General features: G+C 42.9%; 1 protein-coding gene across 1 annotated transcript in view; it reads left to right on the forward strand.

The window, feature by feature from the left end:
- The first annotated feature begins 14,101 nt into the window (after positions 1-14,101).
- CTNND2 (catenin delta 2) overlaps positions 14,102-25,954 on the forward strand; it is a 697,357-nt gene continuing 685,504 nt past the window's right edge. Inside the window, exon 1 of the mRNA XM_037529421.2 lies at positions 14,102-14,145. Coding sequence (XP_037385318.2) covers positions 14,109-14,145 — 37 coding nt within the window. The 5' untranslated portion in view covers positions 14,102-14,108. The remainder of the gene's footprint in view (positions 14,146-25,954) is intronic.

A 25,954-nucleotide genomic window follows, 5' to 3' on the forward strand; every position in this document is an offset into this window, starting at 1 on the left:
GTTAGGAAACCCCATTCCCAGGAGATACCACACGGGGTGTCCCTCAGGGTCTCAGGCAGCAGCCAGCACCCAGCTGCCCCCCGGGGCCAACCCCCAGGCCTCCCAGCCCCGCTTCTTGTCTTCACGTTTTCCATCGGAGGCTCCACTCAGGGAGGGGAGACCAGGCCTCCTCAAGTCCCCTCCATTTCCTCACCTGCAGAAAGGTGACAGCTTGCTAAGGAACTACTGCTGTTTTGAGCCACAGAATCTTATGACAAGCTGTTAGACAGATAACTAACACAATTTTTTTTTTTTAATTTTTGTCAGTGATAGAACTTTTTAAATGGGCCTCCTCCCTACAAGATCATCAGTACTTAATAAATGTTGACCGGCTTGAACTAAAGCAAATTTCATTTCACAAGAGTAGAATAGAGTGTGTACCCCACACGCTGGGGTCAGATAGAACTTTTGGATGATGACGATTGCAATAAAGATAATGTGCTCCGAATGGTGGGCTGCAGTCATAATATGAGGGCTATATCTTTGTTGTCAAATGTTAGTGAAAACAATATAGTTAAATAAAATAGTTTTTCTAAAATTCAAATTATTATTATTATCGCAAAATAATGCTTTCATTATAAATGCTTCAATCAAAGTAGGGAGAAACATAATCAAATCTAGGAGACCCCTAGTATGCAAATGATGATTTTATTAATAAGTTGCTAATATCTCTATTTCCTTTGATGTATTTTATGCTCTATCTTTTTTCCTGTTGATGCATAATTTACATTCAGCAAAACTAATTTGGGGAAGACAGATCTATGAGTTTTGGCAAAGTCATGAGGAAAATGTGTTGGTTCAAAGGAAAAATCATCTGGTCACCCGCGTGGTGCTAACTCTATGCACATGTATCAATGTAAGAGGCGCATAGTTCATAGTGGTGAAACTGACAAGAACGATTCTCCAAATTGCAGAGAATTTGTGTTAAAAACTGCATCCACCCGAAGGGTCAGGCGTGCAGATAACACTGCTACGAGACAAGAGATCCGAGTTCTCCCTCTCACTGAGTGCGCTGAGTTTGAATGCCAAACCTATTCCCGCCCCTTTGCTTGCAAATGGCAGCTTTGGCTACAGATTGTCAGACTCCACTGCCTTCGAAATAATGTGAAGAGGCTCTGACTGTGGTCCTCACAGTGAGGTGCTCATACTTTTCAATGTAGGGGTGAAAAAAAGGCGCTATCGGGTGCAAAGCTCTGGAGCCTAGTCACCAGGGCAAGTCAGTCTTACAGACAGCTTTGAGAGCTCTCACTCCTGCTGCCTACACACTGCTTCCCCATCACAATCCACAGGGGCAGGATAGGACTAGGTTGGAAGATTGAGTTCCTTTAAAACAGTTTGGTAGAGGCCTCCCTGGTGGCACAAGGGTTAAAGTCTCAGCACTATCAAACTATTTCCAACCACTGCAGCATAAGTTCAGTCCCCGCCAGGGAGCTACCCACATGGCACAACAGACCTTTCCTGTCTCCTCGCTGCTCCCCTCAGCAGTGGATTTCAGTGGATCCACCTGATCCGCTCCCCACTCTGTCTCCAGTGAATCCTCTCACCCCCCACACCTCTGGCCCACAGCCCAGTTCTTGTATGCATAAATAAATAAAAATAAGTCTTTAAAAACAAAACAATTTTGTAGAAAAAGTGCGCAGAGTTTCAGTGGGTACTAGAAAAGTGCGTCTTTCATCTCTGAAAAACCCAGACTTGTATCTTGAAATTCCAAAACAGAAATGAAAAGAACCAATAAGTAAATACAAGGTCATGTCTCAAAGTCCTGCTCACCACAAAGGAATGGTTTTCAACATATGAGTTTTTCCCCAGATTTATCAAGATGTATTTATATATAACATCGTGAAAGTTCAGCACATACGTTTTGGGGAGACACAAACTTCCAGGGCATGACAGGTGCTGAGATTTCAATAATTCCCAGCATGCTTTGGGACACTCCCTCCAACATAGTTTGTTCTTATGGGGGTTCTGGTACCCGAACACTTCCTGCTCCCCTACCTCCCTCTTACACTCTGGTCCATGCTAACATCTCCCCTTCCCAGGTGGCCACAAAAGCGCTTCTCCCATCCTTGCCTCCCCCCGCACTGCCATCCACCCTCCACAATTCTCACTGAAGGTCCAAATCTGATGATGTCATTCCCCTCATTGAACTCCCCAATGTCTTCCCACCAAACTTAAAATACAAAGACCTTTCTGTGACCTAGTTGCACATGGGTATCTGGCCCCTGGCTGTCCAGAGGCTCTGGATGCCCTCCTTGTTTGCTAGAACACTCTTCCTTAGGGCTTGATGGAGGTTGTCCCTCTGCCTCCAGGCAAACACACATGCCAGGTCCCCAAACACTCCTCTCACCATAGTCAAACCTGCCCCCACTTAGAGCATGTCCCCCGAACTCTCCTGCAAAAGTCACTAACACCCTTTATATCACCAGCACCATTTTTTTCTTGTTTTTCCTTGGAGACCTTACCACTCACAGAGTGATGATGCACTATGGAAGAATGGGTGTATTTATCACTGTCTTTCTCTCCCTTCAAAATACCAGTTCTATGAAGAAAGCAAAAGTGCTGTATTCTCTGTCCCTAGAACACACACTCTCACTTAATTGGCATTTAGTAAATATTTAATGAGCAAATGAATAAATGCATGATGGGGAGGGTAGTGAGGTTGGCAGTATGATTGGCTAAAAGGAAACTAAACCCTTAACCCCCATTACACACAACCAATAGGTGATGGTTATGTTGGATGTAGCAAGAATTGACAGTAGAGAACTTTATTTAGAAACGTAGCAGAGAAGACAGTAAAAATAGACGAAGGATCTAATACCCAGGATATTAAGCAAATTGACTCAACTTTTAATAAATTCAAGAAGTCAAATTTCTGACAAAATTTTATCCACAAAAATTCATGTAATATGTTTCTAAATAAAAGGCATATGAATTACTTATTGTTAAATTTTGCTGGGAACTAGAACAGATTGTAGCTTTAAATAAAATGGACTGAGTTAAATAAGCACAATTTGGTTGCTTATTCCTGATTTAGAAGCAGCAACTACTTTAAATTTATCTATTAAAGTCAGCCTAAATTTTCACCAACACTTTAGTACATTGATCATTAAACAGAGGAGATAAATAATCAACATTTATGCTTCATGAAATGCAGAGAGAAATCCTGTGAAAAGGAGAATGATGGACACATGTCAGCCTGCAGAGATGTATATTAAAAACAGATACAAATTAATGGATTTTAATAATGAAAGTAGAACTAATTAAAGGATGACTCAGGACAGTTTGACTGCATTAAGCCAAGAGTTCCTGGGGACAACAGGGAGCAAAGAGGGTGACTGTACATAAGAAGCTCAGGGACCAGGGGGCTGGGGTTGCAGGTGGCAGCTGAGAGTGGGGTATTAGAGTCACCTCTAGACTGACTCTGAGTGGGGGTCAGCGGTGTGATGGGCACCGCAGACTGTCAACGATGCTTCACTTTCACATTCAAGGATAGGAGGGGGAAGCTCACTTTCCAGTAGGTGGAGAATTAGATTAGCTGGTGTCACGGATGCTCACTTCTGAATAGAATTAGCAGCAGCTTGCAACAGTTAGTAAATCCAATTTTCTCTTGAAGGCACTGGAAGGAAATTTCCCTAAACAGATGGAATGGAGTGAGAGGGAACTGGTTCCAGGAACACTCAGGGACTCGAGGGATGGGAACAACCCATTAAGCCCCGATACCTGGAATCTCATCCAGAATCTATAACTCCTACGCTGAACTTGTCCATGCCACTGTTCTAACCTAAAGGAAGCCTTTATGTTTCTCTCCACTGAATTTCACTTAGTTTTAGACCACTGGGTTCATCTCCTGAAATGTGTTTTGGGCTTTTTGTATCTCCTTCTTCTCTGATTTTCTTCTCTTGCATGTCCTTCTGATGTGATGCTATCTGTCCCTTCACTTAAATTTATTGGCCTACAATGTGAAGCACAGTAAGGCCTCTTATAAGTTAAAATTAAATTTTAAATAAAATTAAATTTTATTATTTAAAATTGTTTAATTTTATCCATAAAGGGTAAAGAAGGATAAACTAAGAGTCCTCTTTTCAGTTTGACCTCTATTTATTCAATAACTCTAGAAAACCATCTCATACCAAAATCATCCAGCTCAGTATTTTCCATTCTTTCTTTCTCAGAAGTTTTGCAAAGTATTTTATTTTCTGTCCTATAAAAGTAAAGATAGAAAGTTTCTAAGGAAGTCTTCTGGTGTCTATTAGTACAGGGACTCGGTTACAAAAGGAGAGAGGCATGGTGTGTGTGTGTGTGTGTGTGTATGTTGTGTGTATGTCCGTGGGCACACATGCAGAGTGTGTTTACTCAAGTAGCCTCTATAGATAAGCCCTCCTTGGTGATGGTTAAGTGTTCAGAGTCCACTGTCATTTAATATGAAGCCAAGAGACACTGCAATATCACCTGAGACTATCATGGTATCTTAGTGTATTAATATTAATATTATTCATCTGCATTATCAAAAAAACATTTAACTCTATTTCCCATGCTCTGCTTAATAAAAAGAAACTGAGTTCTTCAAAATCATTTTACATAAAGCAGTCTAAGTTTGGAATTTTTTCAGTCTTGGCATATATGGGAAGCTAACCACTGAAACTCTTGGGATAATGTGAATCCCATCAGCGCTTCTCCATTCTAACCAACATCAAACACTGTAAGGGAAGAAGCCTTAGGAAATGTGATAGGGTTTTGCAAAGCCGTTTTAATTGTTATGGCCACGCTTACTAAATTTGTTTCTGTGACTACATTTTCTCATTGAAATATATTTCTCATTTTTATCTTTGTATTATAAATATTTCATAACCATATGCATGATCAGTAATTTTAAAATTAATTCAAAATACAGCCTATTTGTAAGCTAAGAAAACTTTACAAGTATCTATCTACCCACCCACCCATTAGGAAACCAATGGGAGCTCCCTCCGTGAATCTACAGTCTCCTCCTGGGGTGCTCTTACTTCTATTGTACACCCCAACTTTCCTAGGGCCCATTCAGTTTAAGGAAATTACTTTCCATACTATCAGCTTCCCTGAAATTTATATCCCATGTAACCCTTGTCAGGTTTACCAAAAAACAAGGTATATCATGCATTCCATCCTCATCTTTTTATATTTATGACATGTCCCTCTTTATTTCAATGAATTTTCTTTTTTTGAAGGAAATGTACTGATATTAATATAGACACAGTAGTACTTTATTTTGCTTCCTTTTTGCTCAGTAGATTTAGATTTTTTTCTTCCTTTATTTTCACTCTTAGTACCTTTGTATTTAGCCTCTCTCTATAGACATCATATAGTAGGATCAGAGAGTAACATCTTCCTTGGTATTCACTCTGTCAATCTCGGCCATTTAAATATAGTGTTAATACTATTAACACTTGATATAATTAAACACAACTGGATTTAGAGTGCATTTTATTTTGTTTTCCTGTTTATAGCTTCTTTTTTTTTTATTCTGCCATTTCTCCCTTGTTCTTGCTTTGGGTTATATGAATATATTTAATATTGTATTTTAAGTTGTATATTGATTGTGTAGCTATATTCTCCTGTGTCGTTTTCATGATTAGTTGCTAGAGAGAATAATTCAGTATATCAATGAAAATATATTTTATAGATACTATAAAGACATTCCATTGCATCACACATTGATAGACACATATTGTTTATCACTTATCTAAAGTAGATTTATCTTGAAGTAGTGTAGATTAAGTTCCTAGCAGAAACAATTTCCATTTCCTATTTCTTTTTAGTCTTTGATTTCTGTCTTAATCCTACTGTTGTATGAGAAAGTATGCTGAATGATCCCAAACATTTCAGACTTGTGATTTATTTTATCATCCAGCATATGGGTGATTTTGTCAAAAATCATGTTCCTTATAAACTTGGTAATATTTTGTATATAATGGGTTGATTAAAGTTTATTTTTAAAATTATAATAAAGTTCTGCAATGCCAGGTAGATACTATCTTATAGATCCATAATATCCAGTTTTCATGTTTTTGTCTTTTTTTCCCCTATAGTCCTATATGCTTTTGAATTTACCTATCATTATTATTTTAAATATCTTTTTTGCTAATTCCAATATCTCCATCACCTGTGGGTCTATGTCTATTATATATTTTATATATTGTCATATATATGTGATTTGCCATATATTCTATATTTTAATGATAATTATCATATATTGTTGCTTATATATTTGTGTCTGCCCTTGCATATTACATTTCACTGAACACTGGAGGACATGCACACCAGGAAATTGTGCAGGTTGGCCTGGAAAGGCTCATTCTTTCCTGTGCTAGGCAGATGGATGACCTGGTCATCTCTAACCCAGACAGGGACTTAGGTGAATTGAGCTGGGATCATAGCAGTTAAAGTGTCCATGCTGCTGTCTCTCCTAGCAATTCAGGGGAAGCTTTCTAGGCATTTTAATGGAGAACATGATGTGTTTCCCATGGTCACTCTCTCAGGCTGGTCCTGGATGCAGATAACGTTCTTTTATACAGCGCTAGACTGTGACAATTATATTCTGATTTTCAGAAGCCTTTTTCTTAGCTTTTTATCCCTATACAGATTAAGAAATTAGCAAGTTTGAAAGGGAAAACCGATCACAGTTCAATCTGAGTTCTCTCTCCTCCATTTTTTACTGGGATCTTGATCAGGTTTCAATTTGAGGCCCTCTGAGACCAACAGAACCTTTATTGGCATCTGTAACGCTGTGGTCCTGTGCCCAGGAAAAGTCTCAAAACTCAGCCTTTTCACTGCATGCGGTGTTGGCAGAGATTCCAGGGAAAAGGCAGACACACAGTATCAGTTCAGCCATCCCACTCTCCTTTGTCTGCAATCTTGGATGTTCTGGGCCTTTTTGCTTCAGTAGATTTCTGATACTTTAGCGACATATTTTTTGTTTTTTATTCAAAACTTCTAATTATTTTCAGCAGTAGTATTGGGCTGCCATGAACAATTTCATCCTATCCAGAAATAGAAGTCTAGTGTATTTTTCAATTGGGATGTTTATCATGTTAAACCACTTGAGAAATCATTTGTAATTGAGCCTTTATCATGGGAGTGATCATGTAATAACAGCAAAATGTATAACATAAAAAACCGGCTACATAAAGAATGAACTAAACTTAGAAAATGTAATGATAAGAAACGGATGGGAAAATTACAGGAATATAATCTTAACTGAATAAAAGGATGTAGGTACATTTGTGGACTGCAATTCAGCCAAATTGTTTTAGTTCTGGGTCATGGATTATGATTTTTTTCCCATAATTTTCTAATTTATTTGTTGTGATAATTTCTTGCTTTTATAATAAGCAAGACCAAAGGTTCAACAAAATATTTACACCAACTAAATATTCCATTAGTTGGAAAATTCATTAAGAAGTCCTTATCCCTGATTATAATGAAAAGATAAAAATAAATGAATGTGACTGAAGAATTACAAACTCTCACTAAGCAAATACATAAGCCACACACAGGGACAGAACCTTGGAGAACACAGAAACTGTTTGATAGCATTATTTTCAACAGATAAACTAAAGTAATAGGTTGCATGGAATAGCCATCCAATTTAAACAGTGTATATTGTGAAACAGGATATTTTATAAAGCCTATAAAGAGATGAACCATCTAGAAATATAACAAAGAGAAAATTCACTTGAGTCTGGTCTGGAGGTTATATTTTTGTGAGTTCCTAAGGACTCAGTGAAAACAATAAAAACAACCAGTTTATAAAATGAAAATCAGGGTAAACTGTCATCTGATGATGACAGTCTGCAAGATATAATGATTTGCGTGTGAAAGGAAAGTGTTAATGCTTATTAGGAAAAATGAATATGAAAAGTATTCATTGACTGGGTGGTATTGCCTCCTCTCTTGATGACTGAATAAGATATGTGTAATCAGATAACAAGAGTGCTCTGGCATAGCAAGAAGATAAAACAGCAGAAGTAAAAGGGCCTTTCAATGTCATCACTACTATTAGCCAACATTCATTAACCGCTCACCATGTACCAGGCTTAGTGCTGTGTGTTTACCATCGATTGACTTGTTCCTTTAATTCCCACTACAATCCAAGAGGAAGATGCTATTTGTTTCCATGGGTTATAAAATGGGAGCTGCAAGAATTGTAATGGGTAAATTCATTTTGGAATGTGCCCTCTATACAAACATGAGAGTCTTACTGGAGTGGATCGAGAACATCAAGCAGACCATTAATTGGAAATGAGTTGCCACATTGGGAGACAGTGTAAGAATCGTTGGGTTATGTAAGGTGGACTCATTATGCCACAATTTGACCTGGTTTCATTTACGTGTTAGTAATAATAAAAAAATTCTCATCTTATGTCATTCATTGATTTATTTTCAAAGTGAAAAGACCAACAAAAGCAAGCTTCTCTCTGAACATTCCATCAGCTCCCCTGTGGTCTCAATGACACGTTCCATGTAGCAGCAAGAGAAGCTGGGAAGTGTATTACAGCAGATCACATTTGACCACTGAACCTAATGTGAGCCCCATACAAAAGAAGATGGTGAGGTAGATCTCACAAAGGCAACCAGACGTGATTTAGACTTAATCAGAAAAGTGAATTGAAAAACTAAGGAATAAATGAACCTAAAAGGTGAAATCAAAGCTGTACAGCAAAACAATACAATAAGATGGGGATACAGACAAATATTTAGAATTAAGAGAAAAAACTGAATCTGAGGCAACAAGCTGATGAAAATAGCATTAGCACAGATTTTTCCATGGATGTAGATATTTTTTAAATCCTACAAATGTGATTAATAATTAATTAGATTTTTTTTTGCAGGCAGGCACTGATTCTAAAGGATTAGCAGTGGGCTAGGCATCCCCGGTGGTGCAGTGGGTTGAGCACTGTGCTGTGAAGCTGTCCACAGCCTCTGCAGCGCGGGTTCGATGCCCAGCCAGCCAGAGGGAGATACCCACATGGTGCAGCAGACCTCTCCTGTCTCACCTGCTGCTCCCCTCAGCAGTATATTTTGGTCCCTCTGCCTGTTCTGTTCTCCACTCTGTCTCTGGTGAACCCTTTCACCCTCCTGCGCCTCTGGCCTGTATCCCAGTACTTGAATACAAATAAATAAATCTTTTTTTTTAAAAAAAGGATTAGCAGTGGGGTCCAAAGTTTTATTAATTAACCCAGATTTCCTTCCTGAAGCTACAGTATACATGATCACAGTATACATGATCACAATAGATGCTACTGATTTTTTTTTAAGATTTATTTTTTATTTATACAATAGCTGGGGTACAGGCCAGAGGCACGGGAGGGTGAGAGGATTCACCAGAGACAGAGTGGGGAGCAGAACAGGCAGACTGACCAAAAGCACTGCTAAGGGGAGCAGGGGGCGAGACAGGAGAGGTCTGCCTTGCCATGTGGGAATCTCCCTGGCTGGCCAGGACTTGAACCTGTACTGCAGAGGCTATGGACAGCTTCACAGCACTGCACTCAACCTGCTGTGCCACCGGGAAGGTCTGCTACTGATTTTCTTAAGAGAATCATTTTGGTATTTCATTCTCAGGACCTATGGGAACTTTGCCTCATTTTCACAACAAATATTGTGCTATCCTGAAAGATAATTCACAGCTATTAACTGATTTTTCAGTGCCTGCACACTAACCAAATATAAATACAGAGAACAAATAAGAAGCAAGTTATCTAAAATGGAATATGTTTTCTTTATGTAAATGCTGGGTCTTGACTAGGCTAGAAGAGCTAAGCAGACACTCAGAGACTTCACTACATGGAAGATTCAAAGACATGAAGAACGCCGTAGATATTTCAAAAAACATTTGCTGGTGAATGAATGAGTGAGTGAGTGAATGAATGAATGAGTAGGTGATAACATCATATGAGCAACAGCAGTAGGAAATGTTAGTTTGGGTGAGAGTATAAAGTTTCAAATCAAATAATGGTATGAACCACACACCAATCTTACTAAGATGGCTAGTTGGCTAATTCAAATTAACTACTTTGAAAGTCTTATAAAAACAGAGTAACATTTTCCAACAACCTAAGTGCCCATAGACAGAGGAGTGGATTAGGAAGCTGTGGTATGTATATACAATGGAATACTACACAGCTATAAAAAAGGAAAAGATCAACTCTTGACTTTTGCATCATGGATGGAATTGGAGGGAAATGCTATATGAAATAAGTCAGAAGGAGAGAGACAAACAGGGGATGATGTCACTTATAATCGGAATATAGAGACCCCAAACAAAGGGTCAAATAAAAATAAACCAATAACAAACTCTAGAAATACAACTATGGAATTTAGGCTACCAGAAGGGGAGAATGAGTGGAGAGAGTCAAACATGGAGGGGGCACAGTGGACTATGATGGAGGACCTTCACTGCCTTGGTGGTGGGAGGGTGGCATATGGCCCTATGCCTGTAAATCATGTACAATGTTGTAAACCAGGGTCACCTCAATAAAAAACAAACAAAAACCAAAGTAGCATTTTCCAGTAACAAATGCATATGCTTTATGATCAGCAAGAAGCAGTGTTTACTAGCTTCAATAACAGCTATATGTGCAGTTACTATGACACTAGAACAGTTCCTATTCTAAAGAATTTGACTGAAATGGCAAATTTTAAAGGAGTGTCACAATTCTTCCCATTTAAATGCTCAACAGCACATCAATCACTCACATGACTTAATTTCCCAATTTGACAAATTTCCACTTGCTTATTAATGAGTAATTCACTTTAAAATTTACAGGAAAATTATCTTTATTTGAACCTCACAAGTAAAATATGGTGATACATTTAAATTGCTTTCATCAAACATGGGTTTCACTCTCCTAAAACTGCCATATTTGAACTATAAAATGATGCACAAATTTACAAAAGTAGCTTGAATGATTAGGTTTTATGGTGAAAAATAAGCAAAACTTCCACATAAAAATAGATTTGCTTCAAATTCTGAAAAGTGATTGGAAAAATTAAGGGATACAGCACTTTGGATTCAGATGTATTTCTGTATGTCATAACGATGGACACATAAACAGAAACAGCACAATAAAGGCTTCTCATTTTGTGTTGAGCGCTCTAATTTGAAAATAACAAGCTAATAAGTCTGGTCTGATAGTGATAAGGGCATCAGAATATTCCTTTTTTTTACAAGAATATCAGAAGCAGGAGGCAAAAGATGGCAGCAGTGAGTTGTTTCAAGATCTAACTCTGCACATGATTATTTTATGTTTTAATATTATCTCATTGTGCATCTAATAATATCTTAATGGACAAATTATTTTAGAAGAAGGGCAATCATAAATGTTCCAATAAAACTTGGCACAAACATAATAAATTAAGTTACCCCAGGGTATCCCTGGTCTCCAACAATACCCACCTCACCCACCCAACCTGTCAAACAACGTGATCGTTTCACCTCCAACCTGAAAGATGAGTGAATAGGGTTTGCCATTGTTTGTTTAAAAAATAACTCTCAAATACTCCAGAAAATTATTTTGATGCTTAGATCTATGGAGGCAATAAAGGCACACATTTCCTGTGGATAGTATCTATGTGCCTACTTAAAATTTAATCCCAAGTGTAACTGGCCTCCCTTCAACCACAACTATCCCCCCACATACATACACTTCTTGAATTAGAAGATGCACAGACCAGGTAAGAGAAAACAAAACAGAAAACTGGTCCAAGCTAAGGCAGGAACAAGAGTACCCTGTCAAACATAATGTGGCCTAAAATGGACACTGCCTCTTACTCCTCCCACACCAGCACACCCCACGGATTCAATTGCCTTTCTGAGAAATGGATTAAAAATTATCCTTCACCACGTGCTGAAACAATGGCCTTCCAGGGGCTTCCTTCACAGGCATCGGGTCTGTGTTCGCGTGGAGCTGGTTTAAAACTTGGAACCAGCCTGGAGAACTGCTTTGGAGGTGAGATGAACGCAAGGCTGTCCATGCACAGTCCAGTTCTGGTGCAGCAGAGTTAAAAATGAGTGATCCACATGCAGGCCCATGGGTGCCTGGCGGGTGGGTGCAGTGCAGTGACTACACCAGGGGGGGAAATCCTCTACTTCTCCAGACTAACAGGGATGGTAACCAATGATACTTTACTGGGAGTGGGGGGGGGGAGTCCATTTGATGGCTTCAAAAGTTCTCACTTCATCTGTGGCTCATTGCATTGTTTTCTACTCGACCTGTCTAAAACTTCTGCTTTGCTCTTACCTCAAAAGTATGGAGACTAGCCCTGGATACATGCTCAAGTCAGGCGCCTGTGCTGGGTCATCTCTTCCCACCTAGAGGAGAAGCACGTTGTCACCCAGAAGCCTCAGTCCCCAGATAGCTCTGCCGCCAGTGCCCTGTGTCTGTCATGATTATCTGTCTCAGAAATGAGCTCTGGGGAGAGGCGAGCGCTGGCGATCCCCAGCCCCGACACTCTGGGAGGTACCGGGTCGGGGAGGGTGAGCTGTGCCATCCTTCAGAGGCCACTGACCCTGGCCCCGGGACAGGCTGTGCTCTGCCTGCCCAGGGCTGGTACGCGCAGAGGGTGCCCCCAGGGCTTCTGGGCAGCGCAGCAGGGGTGAAGGCCAGGCAACTTCCAGGCACAGGACCTGGGCAGCGTTCAGGCTCCTTAAGGTGATCCTACAACGGGGCTGTTTGTCTCAGCAGGAGCCCAGGGAAGCCCCACGGCATCAGGGAGCTGTGGGCCAGGAGGTGGTGCCGGACACACACCTGGAAAGGAAGCGGGCGAGGCCTGGGGCCTAGGAAGACCAAGGACAGGCCCCCGGGGAGCGCGTCTGTTTCTCCCTGCGCCTGGGGCGCGAGACAAGACGGTGCAGAGGGAGGTGCAGGAGCTCCAGGAAAGGAAGAGGGGGTGCAAGAGAAAGAGGGGAACTCATGGCCGCCTCTGCCAGTCCGGGCCGGGCCAGGGTCTTTCTTGAAAGTTGACCCACATTCCAGATTCCAACCCAAAGGGATTCTGTGACGGGAGACAGTTCTTCGCCTGCGAGGAGCCTCCGGAGGAGCGGGTAAGCGTGGACAGGCGGCGCGAGCCCCCGGGCTTCTCCGCTCCAGAACACAGGCCCGGGCGCCTGCCCCGCCGCGGCCAGCCGGCCCCCCAGCCGTGCCCAGCCCGGGCGCACGGAGCCGCCGGCGCCCCCGCCGCTCCTGCCCTTTGTCTGCGGGCCGCCCCCGGCCCCGCCGCCCTCCACGGCCGCCGCTGGCCCGGAGCGCCCGGCCGCGAGCCCCGGGCCCCGCCGGGGGTGCAGGCGCGCCCGGGGTCCCTCCCGCGCGCCCCAGCCCCGGGCCGGCGGGGCGCTCCGAGGATGCTCGGCGCCGTCCCGGTCCCCGGCCTCCTCCCTCTCCGCGGCCGCCGCGCAAACCCGGAGCCGTGGAGCGCGCACGGCCCGCCTGCGCCCTGGCGGCGGCACTGGGCATGCTCGGCACCCGGGGCCGCTCTGGGCGGCGCGGCGGACGCTGCCTCACTCGCGGGGCGCCCGAGCCGGCCGCCGGGGCGCAGGGGGAGGCCGGGGCAGCGGCGCGCGGCGGGGGCAGCCTCGCCCTCGGCGGCGGCGCGGGCGGCACGGGCGGCGCGGGCCGCGCGCGGGCGCCCCCGGGAGCGCTCGGCACCGGGCGCCGCGGCGGCCCCAGGCTCGCGCCCGCGGCGGCAGGCGGCCGAGCGGAGCGGCGGGCGCGGCGCAGGCGGCTCTCCCGGGCCGGCCGGCGGCGCCCGGAGGCGCCCGCAGCCCGCGGAGCCCGCGCAGCCGGGCAGGGGGCGCTGCGCTCGCCGCGCGCCCAGGGGCGGCCGGGCCGGGCGCCGCGCCCTCGCGTCGGGAGCCGCCTCGCCCCCGCGGCGCTCGCCCCTGCGCCCCCGCGCCCCGCCGGCCGCCCGGGCCCCGGCCGCGCTCGCGCGACGCCAGGCACGATGCCGCGCGGGGCCAAGGTCGGGACCTCGCCCTGAGGCGGGCGGCGGCGCGCACGCCTCCCGGACCCGCAGCGCCGGCCGCCGGCGGCGGGTGCATGTTCGCCAGGAAGCCCGCGGGCGCCGCGCCGATCGGTGAGTCCCCCGCGGGGCCTCCCCGCGCGCGCGGCCCCCGCCCCGCGCCCCGCGCCCCGCGCCCCGCGCCCCGCGCCCCCGCGGCTGGTGCGCGCTGCCTGGGCGCGATCGCCGCGCCGGACCCTCGCGGGGACGCGGCGCCGGGAAGGGGCCGGTCAGTGCCGCGCCCGCAGCGGCTCGCGCGCGGCTCCCCGAGGCCCCCCGCGCGCCCCCCGCCCCGGGCAGGCGTATGTGGGGCAGCCCCGACCGCGCGGCGCCCGCCGCCCCCGGAGCCGCCCGGGGCCCCCGCGACGTCCCCCCTGCGCGGGCGAGGGCGGGTGGGGGTGGGGAGGGCTCCCTCCAGCCGGTGCCCTTACGCTCAATGTCATGACGATGCTTGGCTAGAGGAGCGGGGGACCCTTGGCCAGACGCGCCCATGGCCGTGGCCGCCCCTTCCCGCGGCCGGCCGGACCCGGGGCCCCGCGGGGCTGTGCGTGGCGCTCGCCGGGGACGCCTCGTGAGCCCGATCCCCGGCTTTCGGGGGCCGGCGCGCCCTGACAATAGATAGCGAGGCTCGGGGAAGCGCCGCCTGGAAGCAGGTTTGGAAAGCGGCGCGTGTGTTGGGGCGGGGGCTTCGCGAGGCGATATTGGGGGGATCGGTAATTAATGGCTGCGAGCGACGCCGCTGGTCTGGCGTCGCCGAGCCGCCGCCTCCCCGGCCCGGGTGGCTCCGCCGATGGCCGCTCCGCGCGCCCCGGCCGCCGCGCCCGCAGGCGAGTCGCCGCCGGAGAGGGCTGCAGCCTCCGGGTCTGCGGGGTGGGGGAACAGGCTGGGGGCTGTCGGGGTGTGTAGGGGTGGGTGTGCTTCCCACCGAGAGCAGTTACTTCCCAGGCACCTAAACTTGGGTTTCGCCAGGTGTGGGGGGAGTGGAGGGTGTGGAGAAAGCGCAGACCAGGGGCAGGCGGCGCCTCCAGGTGTGTCTTATTTATTCCCCCCGACACCCCTTTGCGTTTCCCCTAAACTGATCTGATTTGCTTTGGCCCTGAAAGGTGCTGTGGACGCGCGTGCCCGATGTGAGGGAGCACATAGGCGGGTTTGGCAAAAGAAGATGCTGAAAGCGCAGCCTCGGGCCTGGGTGCGTGGCTTTTCACTTTTAGGAACTGTGTGGCCAGTATTTGGGGTGTTTGATGCTGGTGGCAGAGACTTCGGTGCAGACAGGGAGGGGCCGAAACTACCTGGGAGTTGGCGCATTGTGAGTCCAGCTGGAGGAGCTCGGGCTGCAGACGGTGGCTCAGTTCATCTCTGTGCTGGTCCCCACACGATTACAGGGCTTGAGAGCTGCGCACTTCCCCAGTCCCCGGGAGAAGTGTTGGATAGGACTCATGGATTTCCAGGGGTGAACCTGGCTTGGCGGTGGGGGCTCGCTCTGGGCAAAGCATGACAGGGGTGGGCATCCCCAAGTGAGGACCAGATAGATGCTCCATCCTCAGGTGAGGACCAGATGCTCCATCCTCAGGTGAGGACCAGATGCTCCAAACCACCTCGCAGAATCCATTTTTGATGTTTCGGGGAAATGTTAGGGAGCCTTCTCCCTGGTCTCTGAGGGCTTGAATGAAGAAGAATGCATTGAGCATTGAGCGTGAGAGGTTGAAATTTGGGGGGCTGGTGATCACACAGCCTGCAGCTCTCAGCCTTGCAGGGAGACTCGCCGGGTCTGCGCTGCTCCGGTCGAAAGGACCCTGACGCCAGCTTCCCCAGTATTGCCTTAGTCTCACCTTATTCACACTCAGAGAACTTTCCACGAGCACACTGAGCACACGCTTACGCGCGCCTCATTGTTTTAACACAGTATTTCTTTCCCAAAGCAGCATCAGGGGAAGTAGACGTTCATGTCTGTCTTTTCCTCGGGTGTCTGTGTTCTCAGTTCCGCGAGCCTGTGTGTGCCCAGAGAGCAGCCGATGGGCGAGCGTGAAAGCCCATGTGTTGTGTGTGTGTGAGTTTTATGCTATATTGTGGATTGAAAATGATAGTACCTGATTGAGTGACAATCCTAGTAAGTACATGAGGTGGTTGCTGTAATAAAATTGTCAGAGTCTTGCGGAAGGGAGTGATTTAATTTGTTATATGTTTGTGTAGTTGTATAACCTGATCATTATAGGTGTCACTAATGTTTTCATTGTTTCTGATAAAAGCCATCCACTGTCAAATTACACTATTTCCATCAGCTTTACATCTTTCACAATAGAATACAAGCCAATTCGTTCTCCAGGGGGAATGGTTCATCAGAGAGAAAAATGAAATGCAAATGATATTAGTGGGAAAATGCAATTTGTAGGTTTGTTAAATAATGTCTAAGGTTAATATCACTTGCATGATGACCTTTAAAATGAAAATTGAAGTTATGTTCTCAAACCTAACATTACTTTTGACATATAATTGAATATGCAGTGCTTTCCCTGGGAATGTTATAAAACAGGCTTTTTCTGTTGTGCCTCTCAGAGTCCCTTTAACAGGCTCTGCCTTCATGCCAGATTGTTGCTGTGCAGTCTGGGCAAGTTTCATCAGGTTGCCCTTCTGGAGGAAGACATTAACTTTATGTTTTAAATAATTTAAAATAATTTATTATCATTTATCCACAAAGTCAGGTGTTCTTTTGATGGTCTGGTATATCCACTTGTAACAAGCCAGTGGGCTAAAGTAGGAACTGTTGCATTTTGAGAGCTGCCAGAAGTGTTATTGTTCTATTTGTTCTCACGGTCAGCCCCAGAAGATCTGAATATCCACTAATGGTTGTTTCTTTGAACATTATTTTCACAGAATGGGTGATGCTAGCGTTACTCTTCTGAAAAGCTTTTATTTTATGATAGAGATTTGTATTTTTCAAAGGTACCACCTCCTGGAGGGTCCTTTTGTTGAAACACCATAATTTAGAGGGTAAACAGATGCCCAGAGGAGAAAGGCAGATATTTTTGAACCCGGGGCTGTTGCTGGGTGCAGTATGCCTGTTGAAGGGTCCTTGCTGGCTGATGTGTAAGACAGAAATACACTTTCAAGGCCAGACCCTTTAGTTGGCTTCCAGGAAGCTTTTCATCATCCGGCCTCCCAAGCTGTTCTGAGAATCCCAGCACTTCTTGGTGCTCTCTTCCATGGGTGCGGGTGAAACGTTAATTTGCGTGGGAAGAGTTCATGGTACTTGTTGCTGGCTTCAGGTTTGTCTGATGATATGCCAGAGCAGCCCCTTTTTAGATTCATGTGAAATATTAAACATGCCATAGATAAATAGTTTCTATCCCATTGTCTGCCAGTCTAGCCTACTGATTAATAAACTGCCTGGTTGGATTTAACGAATCCAATTATATTCATAAACAGTACCTCCAGCACAGGAAACTTGCAGAAATATTCGATCATGCTGTGCTTTGGTCCATTAAAAATGTTAAGACTCATAACAAAAAGTGTATAGTTATGGCACCTCCAGGTGTTTGTCTTTTGAGCACATAGCAGCTAAGCGTAATTTCATTCTTTGCATCATGGTTAATTGATTTGTAGGACGTGTCTTAGCTATATACTTAGGATATTGGAGTTGTACTCTATATCAGTTAGTGTTTAGAAAATGAAAATAATGACTAAACAAGTAAAACACTGCCTCATCAAAGCTGTCTGTCTTAGATTTTCACCTGTGTCCCTTGGCAAGAGTCCTGCAGTGTTTTCTGTAAAATGAATCCTATATATCAAAACTGGTTAGTCTGATGTCATTTCAGATAAGAAATATATTTCTGGAGAAAAAGCTGGGCTTTGCATTAGAGTGAACATATAAATATGGTGTGTATATATAACACTATATGTTTATAGTGTTTTATTTACAGTGTAATATATAGTTGTATGTATATAGTGTTATTTGGGCTATACCTTAGAGTAAGTACGTGTAATGCTATGTGGCATTCTTCTTTGGCCAGGTGCAGAAATATGGAGAAAGCACTGGCTTTGGATGAATCCCAGCTCTATCTCTTCATTGCTGTGTCTTTGGCCATTCATATGTTCCCCAGATTTATTGCTCAATTATTTAGCTGTAAAATGGGTACAATAAGACAACATTTCAAAATACTGGTTTCAGAGTAAAGTAAGTACATAAGTGACTTGTCAGTTGTAAATATCTTTGCAAACACACGGGCGATGGATGGATAGATCTTTCTCACCCTCTCACCCTCTCACCTTCCCTCCTGCCCTCCCTTCTAATGTCAAATGATAATTATGTCTCCTTTATATATTGCTAAAAATATGGGCAACCACCCTTTCTAACAAAGACTATTAAATGAATCTATTCTCTCCCGACTTGTATTATAATCTTATTCTATAGATTCACACAGGAAATGTGCCAGATGTTTTATTCTGCAACCTACAAGTCCTTCATATTGAAATATATAATAGTTCTTTTAAAAGTCTCTAAAAGAGAATTAATTATTTAAAAAAGATTCCAATTCACTAGTCAGAAATGGCAAAACTTTGATACCTTCTATTAGCACTGTATTATTCACCCTGTTATTCACACTAAGATCAAATTTTCTGTAGTGATCTAAACTGTACAAAGAATATTTTATGGTGTAAGAGGCATCACTCTTGGTGAGGCCAAATGTTAAACATCTACTCTGTCTAGAACCACAGAGCGTGAATCCAAGTGTACTATCATCAAAAGAAACTGGAAACAGCTAAATTTGTTACATAAGGAAAAGATTCACTCCACCCCTAATTGAAATCAAGCTCTTGGAAAAAAATGTAAGTGTGTGTATTGGTACCTTTTCGGACAGAAATGCTCATTTTCCCCTTGTTACCGTATCCTTAGTAGCTTCAGCGAAGTGCCAAGCTCTTTTTGGGTCTCATTTTGCCCAACTACTGTTATGGTAGAACTGTGACCCCACAGCACACAATTTCTAAGATAATAATGCTTGCTTGTATCTTAGAATTTGTTACAGAATGTGACCTGTCTAGCAGAAGACTAATTTATCTTCAGTCAGAAAAACATTTTGACTGTAAATATGGCTATTTATATTCAAATTTATGTGTTGTTGTGGGAACTGCCAATTATAAGTTACCAGAGTAAAATGCATGTTATAATAAAAGACCTTCCAGTTTTTCAGATCAAAGTAAGCAAGTGAGCCAATTATGTTTTGTTAAATAAATATAAGTGTCAAAATTTCTGCAAGTTTTGAATGATAGGGAATGTGTTAATGGGATGTTTCCAGCTTTAGATGATGGGGAACAGTAGAGTCAATCATTGATGTTAGTGAATGCATTTATCCTGCTGAGTAAGGAATGGAGTTTTCTCGTTAGTTACATTTTCACGTTAATATATGTGGTTATCGGGCCTCCCCTGGTGGTGCAGCGGTTGAGTGCTGGGCTGCGAAGCTGCCCATACCCTCTGCAGCGCTGGTTCTATCCCCGGCCACAGGCGAGGGTCCCACATGGTGCGCAGACCTCTCCTGCCGCACCTGCTGCTCCCCTCAACAGTGTACATCGTGAGCCTGCCTGTTCTGCTCCCCGCTCTGGCTCTGGTGAATTCTCTCACCCTCCTGCGCTTCTGACTGTACCCAGTGCTTGTATAAATAAATAAATAAACCTTAAAAAAAAAATATGTGGTTATCACAACTGTCCTTAGAAATTTGATCCCATAGATATGAAGTAAGAAAAATGTATTCTGTACACATTTTTATACAATTTAGTCATTTATAACTTTATAATGCTGATTGTAATATTTTCTCAGGTAAATATGTGACAACATAAATCACAGAAAGGTATATAAATTTATCTTGTATTATAAAATTTATGCAGAAATGTGGATCATTGGTATCTTTAAGATTCCAAACATCAGTGCCCCTGCCACCTTTCAGGTTCTAAGAACATTGGGATATTAGAGGAAAAAAAGATAAAGGAGTTGTTGTCATGTGTGATGTGTCACTTTTGATTAGCTGTGGCTTTGATGTGATTCTGACTGGCATCCCAGAACTTGGCCTTCTCCCTCTCCTCCCTTCCCACAGTGAGAGTGGGTTCTGAGCCCACGAACCCTAGCCATGCTCTCTGCAGGCAGAGAGATCTCCAGGGCAGGAGGGAAGGAGTAAGCCAAACTGCTATTCTTGCAGAGAAGGGAAGGGCTGGTGCAAGGGCAGGAGTGTAACATTAAGTAAGTTTCCTTTACCTGGACAGAATTAATAAGAAATAGGGGAGAATAGTTCCACATTGACCTGGCCTATCAGGAATTCTGGTTGTGGAATTCTGGATATAGTAGCTTTCACACTTTTCCTTAGTAGTTGAGCTCTCTAAATATTTTATGGTATTTTGACACTACCATCAGGGAATGTCTAATCCCTGGCTGATTTATAGAGAGTTTGGTCCTTGAAATTCAGCTGATTTATGTATTACCAACTTTAAAATAACTTATTCTTCATGTTTCTTCCCTATTTCCTATATTAGACTTTGCCAATAAATTGGATGCCTTGGTAAGTTGTGCAAATTAGGCATAAAAAGTCAAAATCTGACTTTCAAAGCCACATGTAAGTGATGATCCATGCTAGCTATTATTCATAGCACTTTCTGGCTCAGTGTAGAATAATCAGAATTTAGCTGTCATTTAGTGTTTAACTTTTAATAAGGAAAATAATGGATATAATCAAGAAGGAGCCAAAAAAGAAAGGATTTCCAAATAAAACATAATGTTTTATTTGATTCTGGGCATGACTACTCAACTTAAAGCACATTTCTTAAGATAAATTTTATTCTTTGCTCTTGATGCTTTTATTCGGTTTCTCAAACAATTGAGTAACATAGCAGTCATTATCTGCAGTAACAGAATAATTTAATTTCCAGGAAGAGCACCTTCTTTGGCAGCAAACCAAGTATCCTAAATATTAAAGAGCCCAAATTCAGCCTCATGTCTATAATGCAGTCTTCACTGATTAGGTCAAGCATATTTGCGTTTTTGTTTATTTCTTTTGAGTCATTGAAATGAGGTGGAGGATTTCTTCAGAAAGTGGACAGGTGAAATGGATGTTACGTAAAGACTTTTGAAACAGTAAAATCATGTTATGTTCACCCAGGACATGATAGGTGGTGCAGGAAGGATGGGGCTTGGTGCTCATGGGTAAGGCAGTTTGGTTGAGTTGGGTGGGAAGACAGTCATGCTTTTAAATCCATAGCAGATACATCAATATATTCTAACGTCTCTGTCCAAAGGAACATTAAACAGCTGGGAGTTCTCTTTTGCAAGGATAGTTAATTAGGGGAAGTATTTATGATAGTGGAAGTTAAAGAAAATCAAGAGAAAGAAAACTATATTGAATATGATACCCAGCACACATACCATGCATGTACCCAAAACACAGAACAAAGTGTGTATGACAAGGTTTCTAGTGTTTTTTTTTCTATCAAATATATCATGATTTGATTTATTTTTTATTGCCAGCTTGGAAGAAAAAGCTTGCCTTTAAATTTGTAATACCACATTTGTAATAACAAATATATAATAACATATTTGCTTTGGGATAAGTTTCATTAATTAGCTGACTGCATGATAAAACATTAACAAAGTTCATTCTTCATGGAATGTTTATTATATGTATTTAATCAGTGCTGTACATTGTTTTCTTGTTTTTAAATTTGAGATATAATAAGTAGCTTTGGCAAGTGGGGATCTTTCTAGAACTCTGTAGTATATCGTGAAATATTTTAATCTACATCAAATAATGTTTTTATTTTTTATGTTTCAAAAGTAATGCATGCTTGTAAAAGCTTTGAAATTATAGAATGACAAAAGAAGCTAAAGTTTGTATATGAGCTCAGGTTTCAGAAATGATTATATTTTGGCAGAAATCCTAATATATCACATCGTTAGAAAATGTTTCATGTTCTGTTTTGTTATTTTTCAACATGTGAGATGGTTTTTCTCATATAATTAGTATTCATTTTTGGTGTCTGTTTCCTATACCTTTGTGTACTTTAGTTTGCATAAATAACTTGCTATTTTTGGAGATTGATGGCATTTTCATTTTTTGACTGTATATGTATGATACTGTGATTAAAAATAAGGAGCTTTCATCAGCTAATTTTCTCTAGATTACTTCTTAGAACAGAATGTTTCCAAAGCTATTGATATAGGTTGTCAAACTGACCTCCAGAAAGGTTATATAATATGTATTTCTTTCATCTAGACAGGAGTGTTCCACTGTCCCTGTTATTTTAACAATAGTGAGCATTATAATTTCAGAAAAAGCCAATTTTCAATTAAATATAGGGAAATTGTGTTTTCCTGTAATTTAATTTGTTTTTCATTGTATATGGCTGGGATTAAATATTGCATTAATTTATTACCACTCCTAAGTGTTTTGTGAATTGTCTTTTTGTATTGTCTGCATATTTCTCCATTGGTCTATTTGACTTTTTTCTTACTGCTTTATATTATTTGTCTATAGTAATTGCATTACCCATTGCCATGTTTTCCAGTTTATTCCTAATTTTGTTGTTATTCTCATTTTGTTCAAGCTTGTAGTTAAATGTATCCCCTCTTCCTAGGGGGGATCTTTTTAAAGAAAATGTTCTATTACTTTGTGATTGGGTGTCTCAGTAGTAAATATGGCATGGAGCCAGTGCTGGGGGGAATAACTGAGCAGTTGTGTTCCAGCTTGGCTGAGACCATAGCTCAACTTTTCCACTTTTAATTAGTGGATGTGTTACTATTGAGTGTCATTATTGCTAGAAGGGAAATAATGATTCCTGAATCATCAGGTTGTTGTGAGGACAAATTAAGACTCTGTACCTAAATGACACAGCAGAGACACACCTTTGCTATTTTCAGTAATAGAGATAACATCTCCTTCTCTCTAACTCTTGCCCTTGCTTTCCCCACCCGAAGTGTAATCACACACCTGCAGAGGCCCAGGCGCCTCTGTAAAGGGCCAGTCTGAGCTCACAGGTAGAAACTGTGTCGTGGTCCCTTAGTTGTGTGGCCTCCAGTGCTGCAAGTTCCTTGGGAAGAGTAGCTAGAATGCCATTGACATGCACGTACGTGATTTTCTGTAGCATGCATGATTCATCACATACATGATACATGGACACATGTATGTTTCTGTGTCATATCATGTGTGTGTCTCCAGGTACATGTCACTTTCTCTCTGGTTACATAAGACTCTGCATCACCATGACTCCATACCTGTAATCTGTCTTTTTAAATATTGATCCTTAATTTATAGGATAATAATTGTTACGTAATAAGCACTCAGTTAATTGTGGGCTGTGCATATGCATGTTTTAAAGGGGTTCATACACTAGAGTCTGTTGGATTGGTCTTCGTTCATTTTGGGGCTTGGAGGAAATAGTGGATTAGAATTCTGAGTTCTGGGATCCAGTTCCCGCTGGATACCTGCATTATCTTGTGACTCCACATATGTGATTATTTTGTCTTTTGAATATTAAGATCAAAAGTCACAGGCTTTTGTGAATGTGGTATGATAATTCATGTGAAAATGCAAGCATTTAAGTATAAAATACATTGCCTGGAACTTTTGATGTGCTTCAAAAATAGGCTAATTTTGGGAGGTAAGAGTTGGAGTCAAAAGTTTTTCTTATCTGTATAACTAAATCTCTGACCTCCATTACTAATATGGTTATGAAATGTTCAATTCTCTAATGGTTGTACATTACACACCATTGGGTCTTGCTTAAAGGAAGAATTCTCCTTTCTCCATCAGTGGAAGTAATTCCTGTTATTTCTTTATGCTAGTTCAAAAATTATAAGTCAGACCAAATGGCTCAAAATGTCCCTCTAATTTTTTTTCTTTTTATACAGATATATGCTGCTTGAGAGGGCAGTGGAATGAGACCCGATTGTTCCTCAGAGTATGAAGTCTGTAGAAATGTCCCCAGAATCTGATTTTCTCTTCTGGTGGGTTGCAGAGCCTGGTGCCTGGAAGGCTTTATCACAAAGGTTTTAGAAGTGTGAACTGTAGCTGGCTTCCATTTTTTGAGCATATTTCCTTAAATACTTTGAACAAAATTTTAGAGAATTCTTATCACTCTGCTACCTGTCCACAGGAAGAGATCATGCTTCAAACACAGAAAAAAATGTATTTGTTCCCCATCCTCAAAACTTCTGAAGCAAGTACAGAGGGAATTTGCTACCCCCTAGTATGACTGTGTTCCTTCAAGAGTAGCAAAGTGTTAAGTACTCAGGAGGAGATCATGATCACGGTTTTTTCTGCTGCTTAGAGCAGTTTCAGATATGGTCCTTTTTTATTATAAATCTGAAGTCTCTTTCTGCAGTTGCGGGCGGATTGCATGATAATTGTAAAGCGATTCCTGTTTCTTGTGTAGGCAGTAATGGGGGTACACTTAGCTTGTACTTGTGAACCCCAGAGTGTGAGAAGATAGGGGCAAGAAGATGGCTGGGGAAACTGAGGCTCAGGGACACCCCTTCTTCCTCTACAAATATAGACTGTGGACACAGAAGACAAACATGTTCTGGCGACCTCTCAGAGAGGAGATGGGAGTTTGGCTGATGTAAGAAGAAATTTGGGGGACAAAACAGCTTTTTGAGTAAGCAGGTTGACGGTACATTAATCATTTCACTCAGTCAACAAACTGAATATAAGTTTTGAAGAAACAGTAAGCTATAAATAATAGAAATACTAGAAAACAACAAGTGCTCCAGAACTGGATCATCTGCCCCTCTTGGTGTAGTTTAGCAATTTCTCTGTTAAAGGATGTTAATTTTTGTCCTTTTCAGAAGTGGAATTCAAACTCAGGGAGCCATGCAGCCTTCCTTCCTGTCCCAGCTCTGAAATACTTCACTTTTCCCATGTACACGTTCTGTTAGATTTTGATTGTGCCTAGGACTCAAAATCTTTCAGTCCTATGTCTACATAAATTACATGTACACAGGATAATAAATAGGAGTTTTTGTGGCTTTTTGATGGCCTGACCATTACCCACTTTGCGGTGGCACAACTGTACCTACAGAATGGCAGGTGACCCCTGAGTTGAACTGAACCAGGTGTGGGAGGAAATAGAAGCAAGTTATTCCTTTGAGTTTTATAGCACATGATGAGGGCTTTCCTGTATTTCATCTTTTGAGAGTGATCTTTTGAAATAAGAATTTCAAAAGCAGCATCACACATTTTTGAGCCAATTAGATTTTGTCCTATTTGCATATATCTGGAAGATCCTAAGATGATTTTCATTTGAGTTTAATCTACATACTGTTCCTTACAGTTACTCATCATCTTAGCTAGCTGAGATGTGGCAGTCCAGGCTTTGGTGGCTACGTGATTTTTGAGCTCTTATCCAGAGAAGATCTTCTCTAGCTCACCTCTTTTCGTTGTTGCTCTCAATGTCCTCTACGCTTACGCAGTTGTATTTAGTGCCTGTTGCTTTTCCTCCATATTTTTGGGAATGAATTATTGTATGAACTATGAGACAAACTTCAGGTTTGCATATATTGTACTTTATTGGTTTTCAGTATATATACACCCATCTTTTACATTAAACAGCTACTCACATGCTGTAGGAACAACTTTTTGTTGTTGTTGTTGAATAGTTTTCTTTTAAGTAGCATGTTGGTGACTGTATGTCACTGCTAATGTTACCTTTGGAGTCAGATATCACTAGGCATTGGGGAAAAGGTGAGGCTGCTTCTCTTCCATGACAAAGCACGGAGAAGGCCAGTCCCTGGTGGTGACTCGACACACTACATGCAGTGTCAGTTCTTCCCAGTGCTCAGTTCTTCCCAGTCTGGAAAACCTTGCCACTTCCCCAGACGCTCAGCTGCACATGCACATGAAGCTCAGAAATT

This window comes from Talpa occidentalis, unplaced genomic scaffold (genome assembly GCF_014898055.3).
Source record: "Talpa occidentalis isolate TD23 unplaced genomic scaffold, MPIMG_talOcc4v2.1 talOcc4.6, whole genome shotgun sequence".
NCBI classification, from domain to species: domain Eukaryota; kingdom Metazoa; phylum Chordata; class Mammalia; order Eulipotyphla; family Talpidae; genus Talpa; species Talpa occidentalis.